Raw genomic sequence first — 19,594 nt, 5'->3', positions numbered from 1 at the left:
TTAGAAAAAAATATTACTTTAGTGATCTCGTTTTTTCATGGTATCCCAATTTATTCACTACATCATATCCTAAATAAAATAAAATAAACTTATAGAATTGGCACAAAAAATGTGAACTTCAATTTCTAAACTCTGAAAGAGCTTAAAAAAATGAAAACTAATGATATTAAAATCCGAAGAATAATAAAATTATTTTTATTCGGCACAATTGCAATAAATAGCATAGTTAGCCTAAACAAATAGGATCATCTCAAAATTACAGCCAGAGTAGGGAACTCTTTCCGCTTGAGATTGAATGTAAAAGAAACATGAAAAACAGATTGAAAGTAGCTCCGAGCAAATTGCTGCTTGCAAAATGCACAATTCCTCTCTAAGTTTAACGATAGCTGCGGTAGACTGGGCTGTACATGCAGCTCTCTGCATACTTGACAAGGTCTTTAGGACGAGGCAGACGAGATGCCAGACCTATAAAGCAGTCATGTAAGCCTGATTAGTAATGCAGGACAGTGCAAGTATGAGAGAGCTTGATAACCAGAAAGAAGCTTACCGAGTTCATACGCTTTAGCAGCAACCTTAGCTGCTATGTTGGCTGATATATTTCGAATGTTGGAAAATGGTGGGTAAATCAGCCCCTTGTCAAAATTTTCTTGTTTTACTTGTGCAGCCAAAGCTTCAGCTGTTGCAAAAAAGAATTAGAAATGTCAAACCTTGATGAAATTGCCAGCATTCAAATCGATCCTTAGAGAAGATAGATTTTACTGTGGTGGTATATGTGAATATGAGATATAACTCAACAGTCCGCGATACTTACAGGCTGCCAAAAGCATGTCATCGTGCACGCGAATTGCACCAGACATGATCAATCCCAACCCAAATCCAGGGAATATATAAGCATTGTTTGCCTGAATAATATGAAGATGTAAGCCACTAATTATAGTAAATTTCTGGTAAACAGAATGATTTCCAGTAACAATAGGTAAGGTTAAAACCTGGCCAGGTACAAAAACTTTTCTGTTATATTCAACAGGGTCAAATGGGCTTCCGCTAGCAAAGATTGCTCGACCCTGCAAGTTGGAAAACATATAACAATCAAGATGGTGCTAAAATTAAAAGAGTTTCACTATTTTCTCCATACAGCACCAATCACACATGCGTGAGGCGAGTTAAATCTGATGAAACAATATTTGGGGAAAAAGCAGAATTGGTATTCTACCTTGCTCCATGTATAAGCTTCTTCAGCCGTACATTCAGATTGTGAGGTAGGATTGGAGAGAGCAAGAATTAGTGGTTTCTGAGTAGCAATAATTTAGACTAGGGTCAGATAACTCGACAAGATAGATGGACGTGTGTGTGTAAGAGAGAGAGAGAGCAAGAGAAAGAACCTCGTTAATTGATGCCATGGCCTCAACCACCTCCTTTGTAAATGTTTTCCCAACTCCAGATGATCCTATCAAAACTGTTGGCTTGATTGCCTAATAGATCAGCAAGTATGGTAAGATTTCAGGAAAATGATTAGAAGGGAGCACATAATATGAATTCACATAAGGAAAGTGTCACACCTTAACAGCATCTAAGAGCCCTTTGACAGGCTCATGGTCATGAGCCCAAGGTTTCTTGAAGTGTTGAAGTGACTCCTTACGCGAGCTAACAATCAGTCCCTGGAGCATACTCAGACCAAATGTTAGTGTATGGAAAAGGATCCAAGGTGAAATGTGCAACAAAATTTGAGGACTTTGACCGCATTTTCACTACCTTTGAGTCCACAAGCCAAATCTTTTTGCGGGTCTCTTCAAGTGGAGCTTTAGTCTGAAGAAAATAGCATGGGATTGACCATAAAGGTTAGCAAATGGAAGAAAATAATAAAAATATTAACCAGATAAGCAGTAGATTGATACCTGTTTTGATATCTCAAGAGCGATAAGCTCAGCTATACCAGTTCCAGCCTGCAACACCCAAAAGAAAAAAGAAGTAAGAATCAAACGAACAGAAACTAATGTATATATGAACAAATAAATGCCTGCATAAACAGTCACGACCATTATGCAAGAGACTGATAAGTACAAACAAAAAGAAAGCTTTGAGCACATGGTTTCGGTTCCTAACCTCTCCTGCACCCAGGAATAAGAATCTATGGTCCGCCAAGGCTCCACCAACCAATTTCAGAGCTGCAAGAAGCCCTGCCAACACCACAGATGCAGTGCCCTACAATAAATGAAATCATTTGCAATTAGAGAAATTCCATTGAGGAACAAACATATTGCTAACAAACAAACTTTTGTAACATGTTACCTGTATGTCATCATTGAAGACAAGATGAGTCGGGCTGTATTTTTCCAGTAGCTCAAATGCATTGTGATTTGCAAAATCTTCAAACTAAAGGGAAATTCATAATATTCAGAGAGCAGAGTTAAGTACTGAAAACTCTGACGTTAAGCAATGTTTGATGGTTTACCTGTACAAGGACCTTTTCCCCGTAGTTCTTTTTAACTGCAGTCATGAACTCTTCTAGAAGCTCTGCATATTCCTAAACCACGGCAGATAGCAGAACACAAATCTTCAGACTCAGCATGATTTAAAAGCATGAAAAAAAAGGTATTAGTCAATTGGAAAGGGAAGAAAGTCAAGTTACTATACCTGTCCAGTTGCCCTCCTCTGTCTAAGCCCAATGTAGAACTCATCATTCAATAACTTCTCATTGTTTGTGCCAACATCAATTGTTACAGGCAAGCACTGCATATATTGAATACAGGTGCAAGGTTTTAGTAGCTATAAAAGCAAAGGGTGTATTCCTAGCTTCAGTAAGACGGTAATGGAGGTATGTCAAAGCTTACGGCAGAGGGACGTAATCCTCCTAGTGCTGTATACAGAGAGAGTTTTCCTACTGGAATCCCCATTCCCTAAAAATGCAAAACAATTACATGAAATAAATTAACAATGATCCATCTGTTGAGAGATAAGGAGTGGCCTGCTCATCCAACTAACAACTTATAATCTATAAGTGAATTTGCAAGCATCAGTACCTGGCAACCAAGATCCCCAAGCCCCAAGATGCGCTCACCATCAGTAACAACAATAACTTGGATATTACTCTCCGGCCAATTCTTCAACACTTCAAGAATCTTGCCCCTAAAAGTTTCATTTTCAGTAAATACTTGAAAACTAAGCAACTAGGACATGAAATTAAAAGACAATCACATTCAGATGGCCCTACTTCTCTTTCAAACTGATGTAAAGACCCTGAGGGCGTCTGAAAATGCTCCCATATTTCTGACAAGCCTCGCCAACTGTAGGAGTGTACACAACTGGCAAAAGTTCCTCCACATTATCGATCAAAAGCTTGTAAAACAACCTTTCATTCCTCTCCTGGAGATCCATCATGGCCATGTATCGTTGAAGAGGAACTTCATACTGGCGTAGGTTGTGCATCAATTTTTTCTCCTAATAATCAAAATTTTGTGGCCTAATTAAGCTTGGGAGACAGAAATTTTGATATCGGAATTTAAACTTGAAGAAAGTCATTTAAGATAACCTGGAGTTCCTGGGTCATGAGTGCTGGAGGCAAAAGGCCACGCAAGTAATGTGCATCCCTTTCATTCTCAGTAAAGGCAAGCCCTTTGTTGTGGCGTGGATCCCTCAACAAAGTATATCCACTGTAACATAACAAAAAACAATACTTTTGAGTGAATCAAAAACTTAAATTCTGCAAATTTTATATGTAATAATCAGCAAAACCAACAATCAAGGGTTTCTCAAGTCAAACTATTCAGGGCCTTAAGAAAAGGATAGTTTTCTTGTTTTGGACCAAATGTTAATCCACAGAAGAACACGAACCAAACTTACTGGATGCATGTTTTACTAAATAAACCACTGGTACCACTTCCTATAAAACCAATAAATCCTTCGATGAATAAAAACAATAAAAAAAAATAAGATCCAGTAAAAATAACCAGGAATTCACAACTTGAGCAACAATTAAAAATCAAATTGAGCAAAATTGCAAACATTTTTTAGGGCATAAAAATTAGAACTTTAGATGAAAACTCCACAATGCAGCATCTAAAATCAACATGGGCCAGCCAGCCATAAAGAATAAGACAAGAATAACACACAAAAAAATTCAAAAACTGAAAATATCCTTTCTCTCACCTAGCAACAGAGACAGTCCATGGAGTGATAAGCTGTTCCTCCGTGGCAAGATCTTCTCCATTCGTTTTCTCCACTCCGTTCATCATTGTTCTTCTCTCTAATAAAGCCCAAACCTTTCTTTCTCCTCCACAACCAAGAACCACTGCTCTCTGCAAGTAACAAGAAGCTGAGAAGCCAAACACAACACAAGAAACAAAATCCCACAACACAGACAGAACAGAACCCTTGATTGTTTTGCAAAGCAAGAAACAAAGCCCACCTTTTATAGCCACCTAAAGCCCATAAATTTCTACGCTTTCCTAATTATTTTTAAATGAAAGTTGAAAATAATTAAGGTTGGTTTCCATGTCAAAAAGAAGAACGTGGACTACATACGTGGAGTTGGGACGATTTTGAAACCATTTTTCATGTTTTTTTTGTCAAGGCTGTCTTGATTGAAAAGTTTAGTGAGTGTGAACATACAATACTCTAGTGGTGGTGGGCTTGTGGAATTCTTAGCTAAGTAAGTACATAATATTGCATGGTACCAGAAAAGTCTGTCTTGAAATCATTCTGCAGGAACGTGCGAGGAACAGACACGGAGGTTATATAGTTTCCACGCTCTTTTGGTGGAGAGAGAGAGAGAGAGTATTGATTCGTGATCACGCGTAAGGTAGACAGAGGATGGCGAAAATGGAAGCTGCAGGGCCCTATTGATTTGCACACCATGCTAAATTACTTACTTTTTTATCATAGGTTTGGTGATATGGTGTGAATGCTTTTACCAAAATATTTTTTATGTGAGAAAATATTAAACTAATATTTTTATTAGATGTTTTTCAATGAATTTATATAAAATTATTTTTTAATTTAATGTTAAGAGTGTTATTAAATTTAGTACGTCAATTAAAACTAAATTTCCTCCTAACAATCTAAATAATATATCTTTATATCAGCTAGTTTTTTTTTAATTTTTCGAATCCATTATAATCTGGCTCAATTATTAGAGATCCATAAACATGTGAGACTTTGTGATGCAGATGAATATAGATTTATTATATTCAAAACACATGGATAGTTTCAAATATATATTTTGGGCATGCTTATAAGTGTAATAGAGTCTGTTTTTTAAATAATATTTTTTATTTTTAGAATTTATTTTGTAATCAAAATTTTATGAGATTTTTGTGTGATATTTCTGTGATATTTCTTTTTGCAGGAAACAGATATATATAAAATATAAATAAATTGATAACATGTAGATCATAAAATATTATGCATCTCATGTTCATGTATAATTGGAAGAAAGATCAATATTGTCTAAATAAAAAACTTTAGTGATAATAAGAAAAAAAACTTGAATATGAGATGCATGCACAATGTATATGTTACTATTGTCAATTCAACAAAGGCATGCAATTACTTAATTCAAATTGACTGTCGTCCATGAAAACCCCCCTCCCCCCTTCCTTCTTTTTTTTTTTATTATTGTTAATGTGGATGTCCGGGTCAGCTTATATGTATCTCGACTAATCACACGAGACCTGGAAATTAACGATCATATAAGTCTCTAATAATCATCATATTAGCAATTACATAGCTTGAATTTGAAATCATATGAGAAGCAAATATCTTTAAGTCTAAATTTTTTATCACTTGACCACTTATTAGTTCCCTTCTTTAATTTTAATCTATAGTTCAATCGATGAGAGCATGAGTAGTAGTCTACCTAGTATGTTTACGTGTAAGATTAGATGTTTTGAAACAGAATGGACAATCAAGATTAAAAAACATATATTTTTTAATTTTTTCTATTTTAAAATAATAAAAATCCACTTAAAAATATATATTAAAGGCCTATTTATTTTATATTTTTAGTTTTATCTTTCCAATTAAACACCTTTTTTTTCCTCTCGCTTGGCAGGCGGCATCAGCCAAAAATCCTGCTTTTGTCATCTCCTTTGCGTCCAATTGTCACTGCCATTTCCTTGAGGGTATTTCCTCGTCTCCTTTCCTGCTTCAAAAGGTGATTTGGTTACAGGTATTGTCGATGAAGGAATTGGTTGTCAAATCTAAAAGGTAAATGAAAGTCAGATTTTCACATTTGTGTGTGAATTCATGGCCGTAGAACAGTACTGCAGGGATGGAGGGTTGGCATGACTTTGTGAGGCCAAGCTCTTTGAATGCCAATTTCAACCCCGTATGGTTTAGACCTGGTCATTATGATCCAATATCATATTGCTGATTTGACTTGGATCATAATTTAGCTTCTTGCTGCCATTGACAACTCAAGCCCTAATTTACATTGCATTTGACATTTAATTCCCGTGAATGTCTTCATTTTCTGGCATCATTTTTCTTACGGCATTAATCTTACTTGAAGTAAATTCTTCTTCAAGACTGCCGGCCATTGCATAGTATAAAATTGAATTTGTGGAGGGGGAGATGGAGAGTGCGTCAACCGTTTCCATGGCGCACTCTATCGCCATATCTCGAAGCTTCTTAAGCTGGTGATCTTTTACTGGGTACACGCATGCGTAGTGGGTATAATTATATAAGGGTTCCCAATATTATCGTTTGTCAAAGTTCTTGGTGGCTCAGTCAATGATTTCTTAAGCGGCAAACATGTACACGGTGGTTGGCTCCATTCTCAAACGGGAAGGTTTGAATTCTTGAAGACCAATCTCCATGATTTTATTCAAACCTTCCAATGCACTTTTTGGTTTTTATTTTTATTACACCTGATATGGTTTTATTTTTATTTTTTGGGCTAGTCTTTATATTTCTTTTCAATAAATGAAGTATTTCGGTTTAGTTTATATCTGAATTAAAATCAAATTTCTTCTTAAATGATTTTATCCATTTAGGCATAGTGTATTATACTCCAGTGTTCACACAAAGAGCCCTTCATTTTTATTTTTTATTTTTTTTATTAATATGAGTGTCCTGATTAGCTTGCGTGTACCTCGACTAATTTCACGGACCCTGAAGTTAACGACTATATAAACTTTTAGTGGCCCTGAAATTTATGAAACTCAAATTGATAATTTTTAAAAAATAAATTTAAAATCTAATTAATTAAACTACACCTCTTAAAATTTAAAAATCCATTTATTCATTTGTATCCTCCAACATGAGGTTGAGTTAATATCATAACCTAACGAGGTTGAGTTAATATCATAACCTAACGTTGCTAAGAAGAAAGCTCCTGTGCTTGGACTAGGAGGCACCAATCAATGATTATACCTAAATTATCATCAATCCTAGCCATGGTTGCAAAATGTTGAACAAACAATTATCTCTCGACAGTCAGCTTTTCATGATCAGAATCAAAATCTAGCTTAATAATGATTTTAATGACTAAAGTGCTCTTAGGTGACTAAAAGTAACGAAAAAACCACAATCTTGTCGTTGGACAGTTCATTATATTTACGAAAATGCTACTAAAATCATGTTTATAATAGATTGCTAAACATTTCTTGATCATTTTAAGACAACCAAAAATATCAAATTTCTCCAAAGTTTTTCACCATTTCAACCCAATAAAATTTCCAAAAATTTGCAGCAACAATTCTTCATCTTTCTTCATCTTCCATCAACAATTCTTCACTACAAATCCTGCAATCTAAAATTATCAACCCAACACTTAAAAAAACAGCCACTCAAACCCGATACACACCGTAAAAAATAGTTCAAAATTTGCAATACATACATTTGAAATAATATCGTCATATCCATCGTTATTAACCTACAAAATTTCAATAGCTTGGATGAACTAAATTTCAAAAATAAAAGGTGCATGAAAAGTAAAAAAGAAGCAGCTGTTAGAATATCAAAAACATATACAGGTAAAAACAAGTTTTTCTACATATATGATGACAGATTATGCGATAACACATTCATTGATTGGTACAAACTTATAAATGATACTGAATTAACCATTGGAGAGAGAGGAGATGTCAATGATATCAATCGAATACTAGAACAAGTGGAAAAAAATTAAAGATTAATTGCGTCGAATTTAGATCAAGAATCACAATATAAAGACTAGCTTTGTAAGTGTAAAGTTGTTATCGATAGCTAATTTAGTATATATAATGCTATTATTTCTAACTATGATATTGTTTTATATGTACATAAAAGCAACTTTTTTCAACATGTGATAGATTGTCATAGTAAGCTACAACAGATAGCATCTTATATCTTATCATTACAAACAATAAAAATCTAATTATAGACTTTTCTAGAAGCAACTAACTCTAATTACGGATCTATTTTTAATTTTGCCAAGTAAGGTTATTGTTCACATTTACCCTATTAGATAAAATTGAGGGTTTTGATGTTTAATTTACAAAACATGCATTACAAGCATAAAAAATTGTTTAAGCATTATTATGACATTTAATATTGTAATTAAGCTAGCCAAAAACCAATTAATTAAGGTTTTTATAACAGTTTATAAAATTGAATTCGAGCTTCAACATCCATAATTAATATAAAAAATACCAAAATCATATGTATAATAGTCCAATTTCTTGATTATTAAGCCAAAATCCATTTTTTTAGGTTTTCAGAGCTTTAAGATTAGGTATGAATCAATAAAAAAAAAAATTGTTATACAATATTTTAATCATTATTTACTAATTTAATATAAAATAAACTCACACACGTCATTCAAAATCAAGACTCGCTTAAACAACTTACCTCCATTCTTATCTATTATTCCCAATGAAAAGGGTTGAATAAAAAAAACATCAACAAGGGGTTTTTAGCTCTGGTCCTCGTACAAAGACAATAAGTATAAAATCTTGCTTCAGATATAGTGTCTGTGTGTGAGTGTGTTGTGTTTTGAGAGAGAGATTTAATTTTGGAAGAAAAAGAAATGAGGTCTGTGTTGAAAATATGCAAATTTAGATATATTATATACAAGGATAAAAATATCTTTTCATCTACTTTGAGGAAGGAAAGTATAATTTTCTAAACTATAGAAAAAAAGTGAGAAACATACTAGATGAAAGTATAAGAGGTTTTTTTTTTTTTTGGTGCAAGTAATCCCTAAATATACTTCTTTTGCATAAGTTGCTAGGTGTATTGCAGGTTTCGAGGAAGGCCACAAATTCGGTTGCCATAAAAGCTTATATTTGTGACTTAGGAGCTTATTTTCCCCCTTTTTCTTGTTTTGTTTCTTGATTTTTTATTTTTCAGGAATGGAAAAACTTGGGGTAGGAAATAAAACTTTATTTATGGTCCGACTGGATTCCTCTTGAGCTGAAAGTTTTGTTCTTCGTGCTGAAACCTTACAAATTACAGATGGACACCAATATTGCATATATAAAACTTGCCTTTTATTTTCTTCAGATCCTTTCAACAAAAGATCGAACATGCAGGCTTTTTTAACATGTTAAGTTCATATATACACACATCCTGTCGAAAAACTTTGGATTTCCCGATCTAATAATTATTTTAATGGGTCCAAATGCACAGTACTAAGAAAAGGCCATCTTTCTTCATTTGTGTCCAGCGTGAGCCTAAATTTTGCGACCGCGACTGTAGCCTGCATCAAGCATTATCAGAAGCATGTATTAACATCAAATGAAAAGTTCGTGTCTGGTTTTATGCAACGAAGAACAACATTTCATATCACGTATCTTCCAAAAACAAATCTGAATTTGTGCATGGCAGCGCATTGCTCGAACCGAGTATAAACATGAATAGGTCACATAAATAAATGATGTAAAATGGAAGATTGCCAAACATTGCATCCAGTGCAGTGCCTTGGAAATTCCCACCGGCATCCAAAGTGCACTCTGTCCAGAAACTGAATGCTCCATCATACTTGACAAGCTAGCAACTGCATTTTGTATGAGCCTTCGTGAACAGATGGATTTTCATGCACTCTGTTTACAGTTGCTATTAAACACAAACCACTTAATAGGTAAGAAGAGACGAAGATAACCATGGGAACAATAAAATCAAATTTTCTCCTTCATTATACTACGAGCCCAGCAATCATTCTACATGGAGAACGGTCCCAGGAAAGAGTTTCTAGAAGGAACTTCCAACTCTACCCCATCCAATTCCAACATGCCTGAGCCACTTTATTGGAGATCTTTCCTTCCTTCCATTTCTTGAATGCAAGCAAGAAATTGAAGGTTTTAATTATTAGCTTATTTTTGTCATCATAATTTGCAGCCATCAAAGGGGGTCAATAGTAGTATCCCATCAAACATCACCCATGTCAGCTTTATGTTAGCCACATGCAAATGATAGTGCAAACTGTTCAAGGAAGAAGCAAACTTGCTAATTTCAATCGTGTACCACACATCAGAAGAACCCTGGTCTAGGTAGTGATCAAGCTCTTTAATTAGAACACTACTTGTTTCCCAACAGGTTGTCTTCACAGTAAAACCCATCCATTCTTTTATCCTGCAACAAAATCAGAAAAAAAAATAAAAAAATTGAAAACACCCTCAAAATCAGCTGAGGAAATAATTTATACTCAATTCTCAAACATTGGACATGTGAACTAATTTACATGAATGTTTTTCTGGAGATTCTTTAGAGCCATATAAGGTCAGTGTTGAAATTAAAACCTTGACAGTCCGGGTTAGAGAAGTATGATCATAAATGTGTCCAGAGAAGTGCCACCAGAGATGAAAGTCATCACAAAAATAATGGATGTTTGTTCTTCTGGAAAATCAAAAGGGGCTGCTTACCATTGACATGAGGAAGAGGCATTGTTTCTCGCTAGCATTCAATAATCATATCAGACATCGAACATCTATCCATTCAGTTTGTACACACTGCCAATAAAACAAGATGTGTCGCCTTATTTAATCTATATGATAGATGAAATACCAAGGAACAAGAGATAATAGATGAGACGTTACAGGTTCAAAGTCCATATAATTCCTGGTCAAGAATGCTCAAAGGTAGTTCCTGAAAAATAGAAGTCGGTCAGTCGATCAAAATGAAATAATGGATCAGGAGCAAGCAATAAAATAAAAGGTTGCACCCAAATACCAAGTCTGAAGAACTTCTCATCTATTTGATGATCCCAGGAAGCCGCAAGCAAAAAGATAAGTTGATCTTTCAGTAACACAAATTCTTACAGAAGTAGTAGTCTTGCTTGCTTCCTGCCTTGAAGAACTTGACCATAAGTATTCACAATTTAGCCTGTGATGCCTGATAATACACCAAAATCTGGGTACCTAAATTGTCAGGTTACTTGAACAAAAATAGACAAACAAAAAATTGGCAGCTAAAAACCTCTCTGATATACAGATGACAGCTTTTAAAATCTGGATGAGTGCAATGGACTAACCTGCCAGAAAATTGGCATGTATTGCCTTAAGGATATATATTTAATAAAGATATCAAATACCTAGACCTGAACATAGACAAACTTTCTTTCCCAAAAATTTAATGGTATAAGCTCTGTACTCTTTCCAAAACAGAAGTTATGGAGGCCACTCTGATAATGTTGAACAATAATCTTCTTTGGGAGAAAAAAATCAGTTGTGTTTTAATGTTTAATCAGCTAACTGCACTCAAATATAGCCAGACAAATAATGCAGCACATGCACCGAGTTGGTCTTAAGAGGTACAAAAATGCATAAGATTACAGCATAAAGCATTAATAATTAGAAAAGGGTACAGACTGTTGTTGAAAAGTATACAAATGGAGTACATCCTCCGTCTTTTAGGTCATTCAGACATCCTGGAAGTACAGAAGTGAAAGAACACTAGGATCTTCAAGTCCGAAAAGATGGAAGAAGCATAAGACAAGTACAGACTAAATGACTGAAAATGACCATTGCCCAAAGCAAAATCATAATAGCAAGCTTTCAAAAATACCATCAATAATGAAGACAAGGCCAGTGCACGCCCCTTCAACTACTGTTCATAACTATACAAACTTCTTAGCAATGGGTAAATCGATGCCACCCTAAAAGCATTTCAACCCAATTGAAAGTTAGTGCACAGGTATTAATGGATGCTATGTGATGGCTACATTAAGGTAGAGTTTTGCATACATTGACTCCCAAATGCCATGACGAGTCAATTTGGCTTAAGCAGATCTTTGCTTCTCAAAGGAGTATCATAAGTGGTGAGAACTGTCTTCTAAATTTCCATGATAACAGCAACAGCATCCCCAGCAAAACTTGTCATTCATGAGACAGTTCGACCATAACAAACAGATGCAATATAAAGATTTGTTGCCCATTTCTCCTGAAAAATATAAATACAAAGTAAATCAAATGTGCAGAGTTTGTGGTTGGAAGAGAACAAAAAACAAAGGTATTTAGAAACAGGGGAAACATGGAACTGATCAACAAACCTTGACGTGTGTACTGGGAAAAGCAGAAGTTCGAAGTGTTTCTTGAGTTTCATCTACTGGTTTTCTTCTTGGCACACTGAGAACAAAAGCAGCTTGGTCCAACGTTGCTGCAGTTGAAGTGATGCGGTAACCACCATCCCACCTACGATGAATGCCTTCACTGGGATATAGAAAATCCAGCTCCACAACCTAAAATTGGAAGAGAAACAAAAAAAATATAAGTTATAAAAACTTAATTGTTGGCCCCAGAAGCATTTCATTGATCAGAGATTCACAAAAGTGACCTGGTCTGAAAATCCTGTGCCGCGGGACATGACTATCGCCCATCTACTTCCAGCAGTGGCCATAGCTGTGACATAAAAACCCTCTCTCCATTTCTTATTGATCCACTTGAAGGGAAAAGAATCGCTTACTTTATAAGACTGCTGTAAATACTGAGTACCTGAATTAAATAAAGCAACAAAAATTTTAGGTGATGCAATAAGAAAATGTTTTACTGACTACTTCTGAAGGAGATACAACACTAACCCTTAGACATCACAACTAATGAACTCCCATTATTAGCTCCTGCAATTGCACTAATGTAATAATTCTTCTCCCACTGTTCCATTATCCATTCCTTAAAAAAAAATATACATATACCAGGCAAGAGTAAGTTGTTGAGTTAAAAGGTAAACATTTCATCATCAAAACACAAGATAGCACGCAGATATTCAGTAAAAATCATGTTAGCAAATAGTGATGTTCATTATTGAAGACCCATAATAGATACTTATCCTTGGATACGTGAGCCAAAACCAACCTTGTGGAGAAAATAAGGAGACAGCTCATAAACTTGAGCACTGAAATTAGTGCCAGCGTCCATAATTAAGGCCCATAGGTTTGAGCAAGAAGCCACGCTGCTGATAAATAATCCATCTTCATTACCCTTCTCTATGTGTTGGGAGAGCCTCACATCAGCCACGTTATAGTGATATCTACACCAGGAAATGAAAACATTAGCCTTTAATCCTTGTCACCAAATTTGAAGAGCACAGCATATAACTCTTCAGTGCATACCTTTGTTTCATAGGCCGACGAGCATTATAAACACTAATCCACTGTGTTGCAGGCATCCCCATCCTGACCTTTTTCTTTGGTTGTTCATCTTCTTCTTCCTCCATTGTCAGCCGCCCTCTCTTATTCCCAACCTGATATATAAGCTTCACAGTACAAACATCAGGTTAACACAACCTCCACAACATGGGGAAACAAAGTATGTCTCAATGATCAAAATAAAAAATGACATATAGATGAGAAAAACTTGACAGATACCTTCTGAGCACCATCAGTGTTAATAGGTCTTATGTCTGGATTTGGACCCACAATTCCATCAAAAAGGGAGATATATTTTGCATAATTTGGCTCTTCATCAAACTTCAGATTTACAACATGCTCAACAAACTGTCTAAAAGGCTGAGGGCAGAAGCAACACAAAGCTTCTGGAGAAGTCGCCATCTTCTTCTTGCAAACAAGGAACCCTTTATTTTCCCCCTAAAGAAACCATCGCATTAGAAAGAAATAGGAACTAGTCCTATAAGCATACACAAATTAGATTATAATCTGCAACAAACCTGGTATCCTTGCCAAGGCAGTCGACCGCGGAGAAGAAAGATGAGAGTGTAGGCAAGAGATTCTAAATCATCTCTCCTGCTACCAGTTCTACCAAGATGAGCATGAACACTGGCATATCGCACAGTTCCCCTGCAGCACAACAATATTCAAGCACCAATGAGTTGCAATGGAAAACAATGGGGTATAGGAATACCCAAATATAATGATGCTAAGCTGGCATAATGTTCAATAATTACACAATTTCATTTTACCTAAAAACATCTGGGCGTTGATCATATTCAACATGAAGACCATTTGAACTATCTCTCCACCGGGTTGCTGTATGAAAATAGGCAACAATATGACTTCACATTAGGCACCATCATCTGTCAAGAAAGTATCGGGTGCCACATCAAAAACTGGCAAATTCAACAACTTACCTAATCCAAGGTCAACAAGAAACAGCTTTTTTTCTTCAGGAGTTCCTCGTGGACCAAGTAAAAAGTTTTCAGGTTTCACATCCCCATGGACATATCTGCCAAACAGAAGAAACTATATTATGAAAAATCCCTTCTAATAGAGAACAACAGTAGAGTACTGCAAGTACTGTTTGAGAGTTGCTCATTACAACTGGTTCACCCAGTGTGTTTGGCTCAAATAATGTTCTAAACAAAGTGTGATTACAAGGGAACAGCAAACGGTGGCTCCACTTTATCACAATAATTACATTCTCAAAGGCTGCAAGTGCATGACACAAGATGCCTGCTTACCATCAAATATGCAAAAATTAACAACGTATATAAGACAAACATGAAGACTAGAAAACCTACATGCCCTCTCAAGGACCGCCTAGGTAGACAATTTTAACACCAATCACATTGATCTCAACATCCAAAATCCATTGATCACATCACCAAAAGTGACTTTCTTTCTAAAAAGTAGATTTGTGTCTATATACATAAAAAGAAAATTAGCAGCAGAATTGCTTTTAAAAAAGTCTCACCCTCTAGAATGCATCTTTTCGAGTATAGAGATGGCTTCAATGGCAATGCAAGCAACCATATCAATGGACATCCTGAAATTGAAAAGAAAAGAAGTAAACATTGGATATATTGAAAATATCTGATCTTATGGTGTTAACTAAAAGAAAACTATCAAGTGAAAAACACTTGCGTGTGTGAGTTGTTATTCCAAACATCCCATAGACTAGGTCCAAGCATATCCATAACCTGCAAGAAATATAGCATTTTTTAAAACATTCTTCTAAAACATTTGCCCAGAGGCTGAAACTTAATTCTTACCAATCTGAAGGTAAAAAAAGAGGACACGGATCAAACAACAGATACCATAACATAGTAGTCACCCTGCCTTCCTTTGTAATGAGCTCGTGGCACACCATGACTGCCCCCAAGTGCACTGTAAACACAGCACAGAAAAAAAAAAGGTTATAACTCCCCATATACATCCCCTCCCTAACAATGCAATGCATAGACAATAAACCAAAAATACAAAAGCTGCGGTAGGATCCTCACTTGTAAACTTGCCACTCATAAGGTGGTCCATAATTACATCCTTTGCTGCTTCTATGCTCAAATTTTAATGCTACCTACAATTTACACACAAACCCCATCACAATCATAAAATCCAGCACATTTTATCAAGCAGCTATAAAATAGATACAAGAATCACATACCTCTAAAGCTCCAGGACCAGTTCTTTCATTTGAAAAATTAGTGGGACCAATTCTTCGACCAACATAAACCTGTCCAAAACCTCCTTTGCCCAGTTTTCTATCTATTTTGTACGTTGGAGAACCACCAACTTGGACCTGTGGCAAAAAGACTCAAAATAATAAGACACGGTGCCTATATAAATAATCACAATACCAAAATCCATTTCTATCAAAGCTAAACTCACACAACTAGTTAATTCAGTAACCCAAAAAAAATGGAGCTTAACAACAAATCAGATATATTTTACTGAATTTGTTAGTTTCCCCTCCTGCAACTAACAAAAATAGCTTCAAAATGAAAAAAAAATAACAGAAAAAATCCAAAATTTTTCAAATGTCATGAACTAAATTCATATGCATTAAGCCGATTTCATGCAAAACACGACACAAAAACAAACTTTCTCGCACTTTCTTTCACTTTCCCACAATTTCTCACATCCAAGCACAATCTCTCACGAAAACCAAAACTAAGACTCACCTTCTCGGGAAGAGGAGCAGTGCTTCCTTCATCTTCCGCTCCCGTTCCCTTGTCGGCGCTCCGTCCGCCGCCGCTATCATACTCGTCCATCTTCTTATTAGCAATCCCTTCGTCTTTTCTCAAAGCCCAGGCTTCCTCGTCTTGCTTTTTCTTTCTATACGGCTTCGTATCAGGTAATCTCACAATTTTCTCCTTATCATCAACGATCGCGTTCTTTTTTATCTTGTTGTTAACCTCCGCGGTTCTTCTTTTACGAGTCTGTACAGTGAACTTAACCGGGTTCGGATTATGATGGTTACGCAGTTCAGAATTCTGCGTGTTCGGCTACGCAGTTCAGGCATCGAATGTAGGACGGCAGTGAAGGCAGTGGTCCATGAAGCTGGTGGTGGTGGAGGAGGGATTCATTAAGGTTCTGGAATCATTCGATAGAGAGAGAGAAGGTTGTAGAGAGATAAAAGTGAAAATTGGGTTTGATGAGAAATTTTGTATTTTGGAGATTTGTGGAAGGAAACGGAAAGGAAGGGATTTGTCACAGAAGGGACTGGGAGAGATCGTGATATGCGTGTTTGATGTAAGAGACGCTAATGTGATTTATTTTTTTTATTATTATTATTATTTTGAGAATTTTGTTTTTTCGATTTTTGGAATTCGAAATTTATTTTTATTTTTTATTATTATATTTTATTTACCACGTGAGGGGGGAATGAAAGTTTAAACTCGAATCAGTCGAATGCGTGTCCTTTGCTGTTTCAAAATGAGGTTCAAAACTCGGCTTTTAAAATTTAATTTTTTTTATTAAAATTAATTTTTTTATTTTTAAATTATTTTATTATGCTAATATTAAAAATAATTTTTAAAAATAAAAAAAATATTTTAATACAACTCTAAACAAAAAATACTTTATACCATAACCGTAATAAAATTCTCAAATAAATTATTTATCAAACTTTTTATATGGTTGAATTATTTAGATTATGTTTGATGTATTTTTTGTGAATTGATTTAAATTATTTTTAATTTAATAAGTGTGTGTGTGTGTGGAGGGGGGGATTAAATTAGTCAATTTTTCTATGTAATAAAAAATTTTAACTTTTAATTTATGAAATTATAATATATACCATATTCATTCTTTTAAAAAAATTGTTTTTAATTTATTTTATTAAACATGTTTTTAATTTAAATTTTTTTTGGACACATGGAAAAATAAATAAAAAACATTAAAAATAAATAAAAAACATGAAATTAAATATTTTTAATTGTAATCGAGTAAAAATTGGTAGGTTGATTTATGTTGTGTGAAATATTTTACATATAAAATTTTTCAAGTATTTATAATGTTGTTTTCAACTTATAAAAAAAGTTGATATTTAACACAAAAAAAAGCCCTATTAATAATATTGTTTTCAACTTATAAAAAAAGTGTCAAACTCTCATCTTTCCCCTTATTGTAAAATAATTTTCGCCCAAAAATCACAATTTAAGTGTAACGTGTTTATTATATATATAGGAAAGTTTGATATGTCTATTTGTGTGTGCTAAAAAAATAATTATATAATACAAGCTTAGGCATTCATCATAATTATATAAAGAATTCGAATTCATCCATCCATAAATGTAGATTTTACTCTTGTAAGATAATCGAACTCTTTCTATACTAAATTGCACCTGATCGTATCCAAATATAGTTTTGAAATTTTATCTTGATGAGAATAAAATAAATCGTCAAATAGTAACTAGTTTGATCTGATTCCTGTACGAATGAAGCATCTTTTTCTCGGCGGAAAAAAAAATTGCAGGAATTGTTAGGTTTTTTTATTATTATTATTTTTTGTCATCAAGAAGAATTCTGATGTGATATTGTGGTACATATATGCCATGCAAAGCTTGAACTTTCGCTGAGAAATATATAATATGGTTATGTATAATATTTTTTAAAATTATTTTTATTTAAAAATATATTAAAATAATATTTTTTTTATTTTTATATCAATACATTAAAATCATTAAAAATATAAATTTAATATCTTTTTAGAATTAAAGATCCGAACAGAAACTAAATGGAATCTCATTTTCAGAAGGTAATGGAAGAGATAGCAACATTATTGACCTATAATTTATTTGTTATTATGACAATAGTTATTTTTAAAGAATTTTTTATTTAAAAAAAAATTAAAATAATAAGTTATTATAGTAAGTTAATCACCTATCAATATCATAAGTTATTATAATAAAAAATAAAATCACGAGTCACGACATCAAGTGATGAAGAATTTTATATCTCCTCCTTCGCTCTCGCATTTCTCTTCCTCTCCATGAATCACCTATTTTTAACTTTATTTTTATTTATCTCTTTGCGTCCAAATTTACTCATCCTTTTGTTTACCTCTTTGCGTCAAAATTTACTCTCGTGTTTGCAATAAAAAATAAATGAGTAAACTAGAAAGGTGTCGTATTTTCAATGTAAATTAAACGAGTAAAATATTATTTCATCTATGTGTTTTTAGTGAAATAATTAATTAATCCTTTGGATTTAAAAAATCTAATATTGAATCTGTATCCTTTAATGTTTGATTGTACTCACCTTTTCTGTTGTTTTTTGTGACAATTAAATTGTTTGTTTTTTAAAATATCATTTACTTAAAAAACCTCTCTCTTATATGGTCACTATCAATTAATTTTGTTTTATCAACAATACTAATTACCCCACTAGGCATGATGGGTAGACTTGTCAACAAAAACTTATAAAAAAACAGAGAGTAGAAAGTCTGTAGCTTTATATCAACAGAGAATCTCCTATAAATTATTATTTTTTTCAATTGTATTTTTTATGTTTTGATTATATATAAAATTAAACTCTCAATTAAAATACAAAAAAAGTGCATGGCTCACCCATATTCATAACAATTTTTATGCTAGTTTAGAAATTTATTTTGTGAATTTTTCAATTTCTAAGACAGAGAAAGTAAAGAAAAAGTTGTTGAAAACAACCAAAAAAATAAATAGTTGGCTATCTTGATACTAATAACAAAAAAAAAAATCAAATTTGTTATTCATGAGTTTCATTTGATCAGGAGGATTTGATATTAGTGGTGGGTTTTCCTTGTAAACCTGTATTAAAAAAAATCAAGTTTCGTTTTGATTTTTTAGATTCAGTTAATTTTGATTTTGTTAGATGATTTTGGGGTATTTTAATGTTGGCACAAGGTTTAGAAAAACTTTTATAGTGTTTATTATGCATCTCTGGGTGAAAATGAGTTGAAAAATGAATTTTCAATCCAAAAACCCTTCTTCATGATTTCTCAACCACCACACTAATGGTTAAATT

At 33.9% G+C, this 19,594-nt stretch overlaps 2 protein-coding genes across 7 annotated transcripts; both read right to left on the bottom strand.

Moving 5' to 3' along the window:
* Nucleotides 1-142: 142 nt before the first annotated feature.
* On the bottom strand, nt 143-4,834 carry LOC133688020 (NADP-dependent malic enzyme). Of its 2 annotated transcripts, none has more exons than XM_062107389.1 (19): nt 4,674-4,834; nt 4,147-4,295; nt 3,530-3,650; nt 3,212-3,438; nt 3,021-3,126; nt 2,832-2,897; nt 2,635-2,730; nt 2,453-2,524; nt 2,290-2,373; nt 2,104-2,202; nt 1,896-1,943; nt 1,753-1,806; nt 1,560-1,658; nt 1,383-1,472; nt 1,214-1,291; nt 990-1,064; nt 812-902; nt 548-676; nt 143-465 (listed from the first exon to the last, which is right to left on the bottom strand). In XM_062107389.1, exons 1-19 carry the CDS (start codon nt 4,695-4,697, stop codon nt 377-379), a joined length of 1,797 nt encoding a protein of 598 aa, XP_061963373.1. In that variant the 5' UTR covers nt 4,698-4,834; the 3' UTR covers nt 143-376. The 2 variants fall into 2 exon arrangements, with proteins under 2 accessions (XP_061963373.1, XP_061963374.1); XM_062107390.1 differs by lacking the exon at nt 4,674-4,834 and adding an exon at nt 4,406-4,566.
* A 4,902-nt stretch (nt 4,835-9,736) lies between these two features.
* On the bottom strand, nt 9,737-16,851 carry LOC133688836 (casein kinase 1-like protein HD16). Of its 5 annotated transcripts, XR_009841209.1 has the most exons (21): nt 16,270-16,851; nt 15,753-15,887; nt 15,592-15,665; nt 15,406-15,475; nt 15,233-15,288; nt 15,063-15,134; nt 14,500-14,594; nt 14,332-14,398; nt 14,080-14,209; nt 13,781-13,999; nt 13,526-13,668; nt 13,269-13,443; nt 12,995-13,085; nt 12,751-12,908; nt 12,467-12,655; nt 12,162-12,357; nt 11,983-12,073; nt 11,149-11,328; nt 11,016-11,064; nt 10,842-10,928; nt 9,737-10,551 (listed from the first exon to the last, which is right to left on the bottom strand). XR_009841209.1 is itself a non-coding variant. In XM_062108456.1 (16 exons), the coding sequence occupies exons 1-16, from the start codon at nt 16,357-16,359 to the stop codon at nt 12,298-12,300; spliced, it is 1,824 nt and encodes a 607-aa protein (XP_061964440.1). In that variant the 5' UTR covers nt 16,360-16,851; the 3' UTR covers nt 11,730-12,297. The 5 variants fall into 5 exon arrangements, 2 of the variants coding, with proteins under 2 accessions (XP_061964440.1, XP_061964442.1); XR_009841208.1 differs by having other exon boundaries at nt 11,983-12,357; XR_009841210.1 differs by lacking the exon at nt 11,983-12,073.
* Between the last annotated feature and the right edge of the window lie 2,743 nt (nt 16,852-19,594).

This window comes from Populus nigra, chromosome 3 (assembly GCF_951802175.1).
Source record: "Populus nigra chromosome 3, ddPopNigr1.1, whole genome shotgun sequence".
Classification (NCBI taxonomy): Eukaryota; Viridiplantae; Streptophyta; class Magnoliopsida; order Malpighiales; family Salicaceae; genus Populus; species Populus nigra.
Note: the sequence above shows the minus strand (reverse complement) of the source record. Positions and strands in the feature narration are given on the sequence as shown.

Coding starts and splice junctions, on each gene's coding strand:
- LOC133688020 (XM_062107389.1), bottom strand. CDS start 4,697: ATGATTTCAAGACAGACTTTTCTG. Junction 3,439..3,529: donor TCATGACCCAGGAACTCCAG/GTTATCTTAAAT, acceptor TTTGATTATTAG/GAGAAAAAATTGATGCACAA. Junction 2,731..2,831: donor GAGGATTACGTCCCTCTGCC/GTAAGCTTTGAC, acceptor CAATATATGCAG/TGCTTGCCTGTAACAATTGA.
- LOC133688836 (XM_062108456.1), bottom strand. CDS start 16,359: ATGGACGAGTATGATAGCGGCGGCGGACGGAGCGCCGACAAGGGAACG. Junction 13,669..13,780: donor ACACTGATGGTGCTCAGAAG/GTATCTGTCAAG, acceptor TGTACTGTGAAG/CTTATATATCAGGTTGGGAA. Junction 12,358..12,466: donor TTCCCAGTACACACGTCAAG/GTTTGTTGATCA, acceptor TATATTTTTCAG/GAGAAATGGGCAACAAATCT.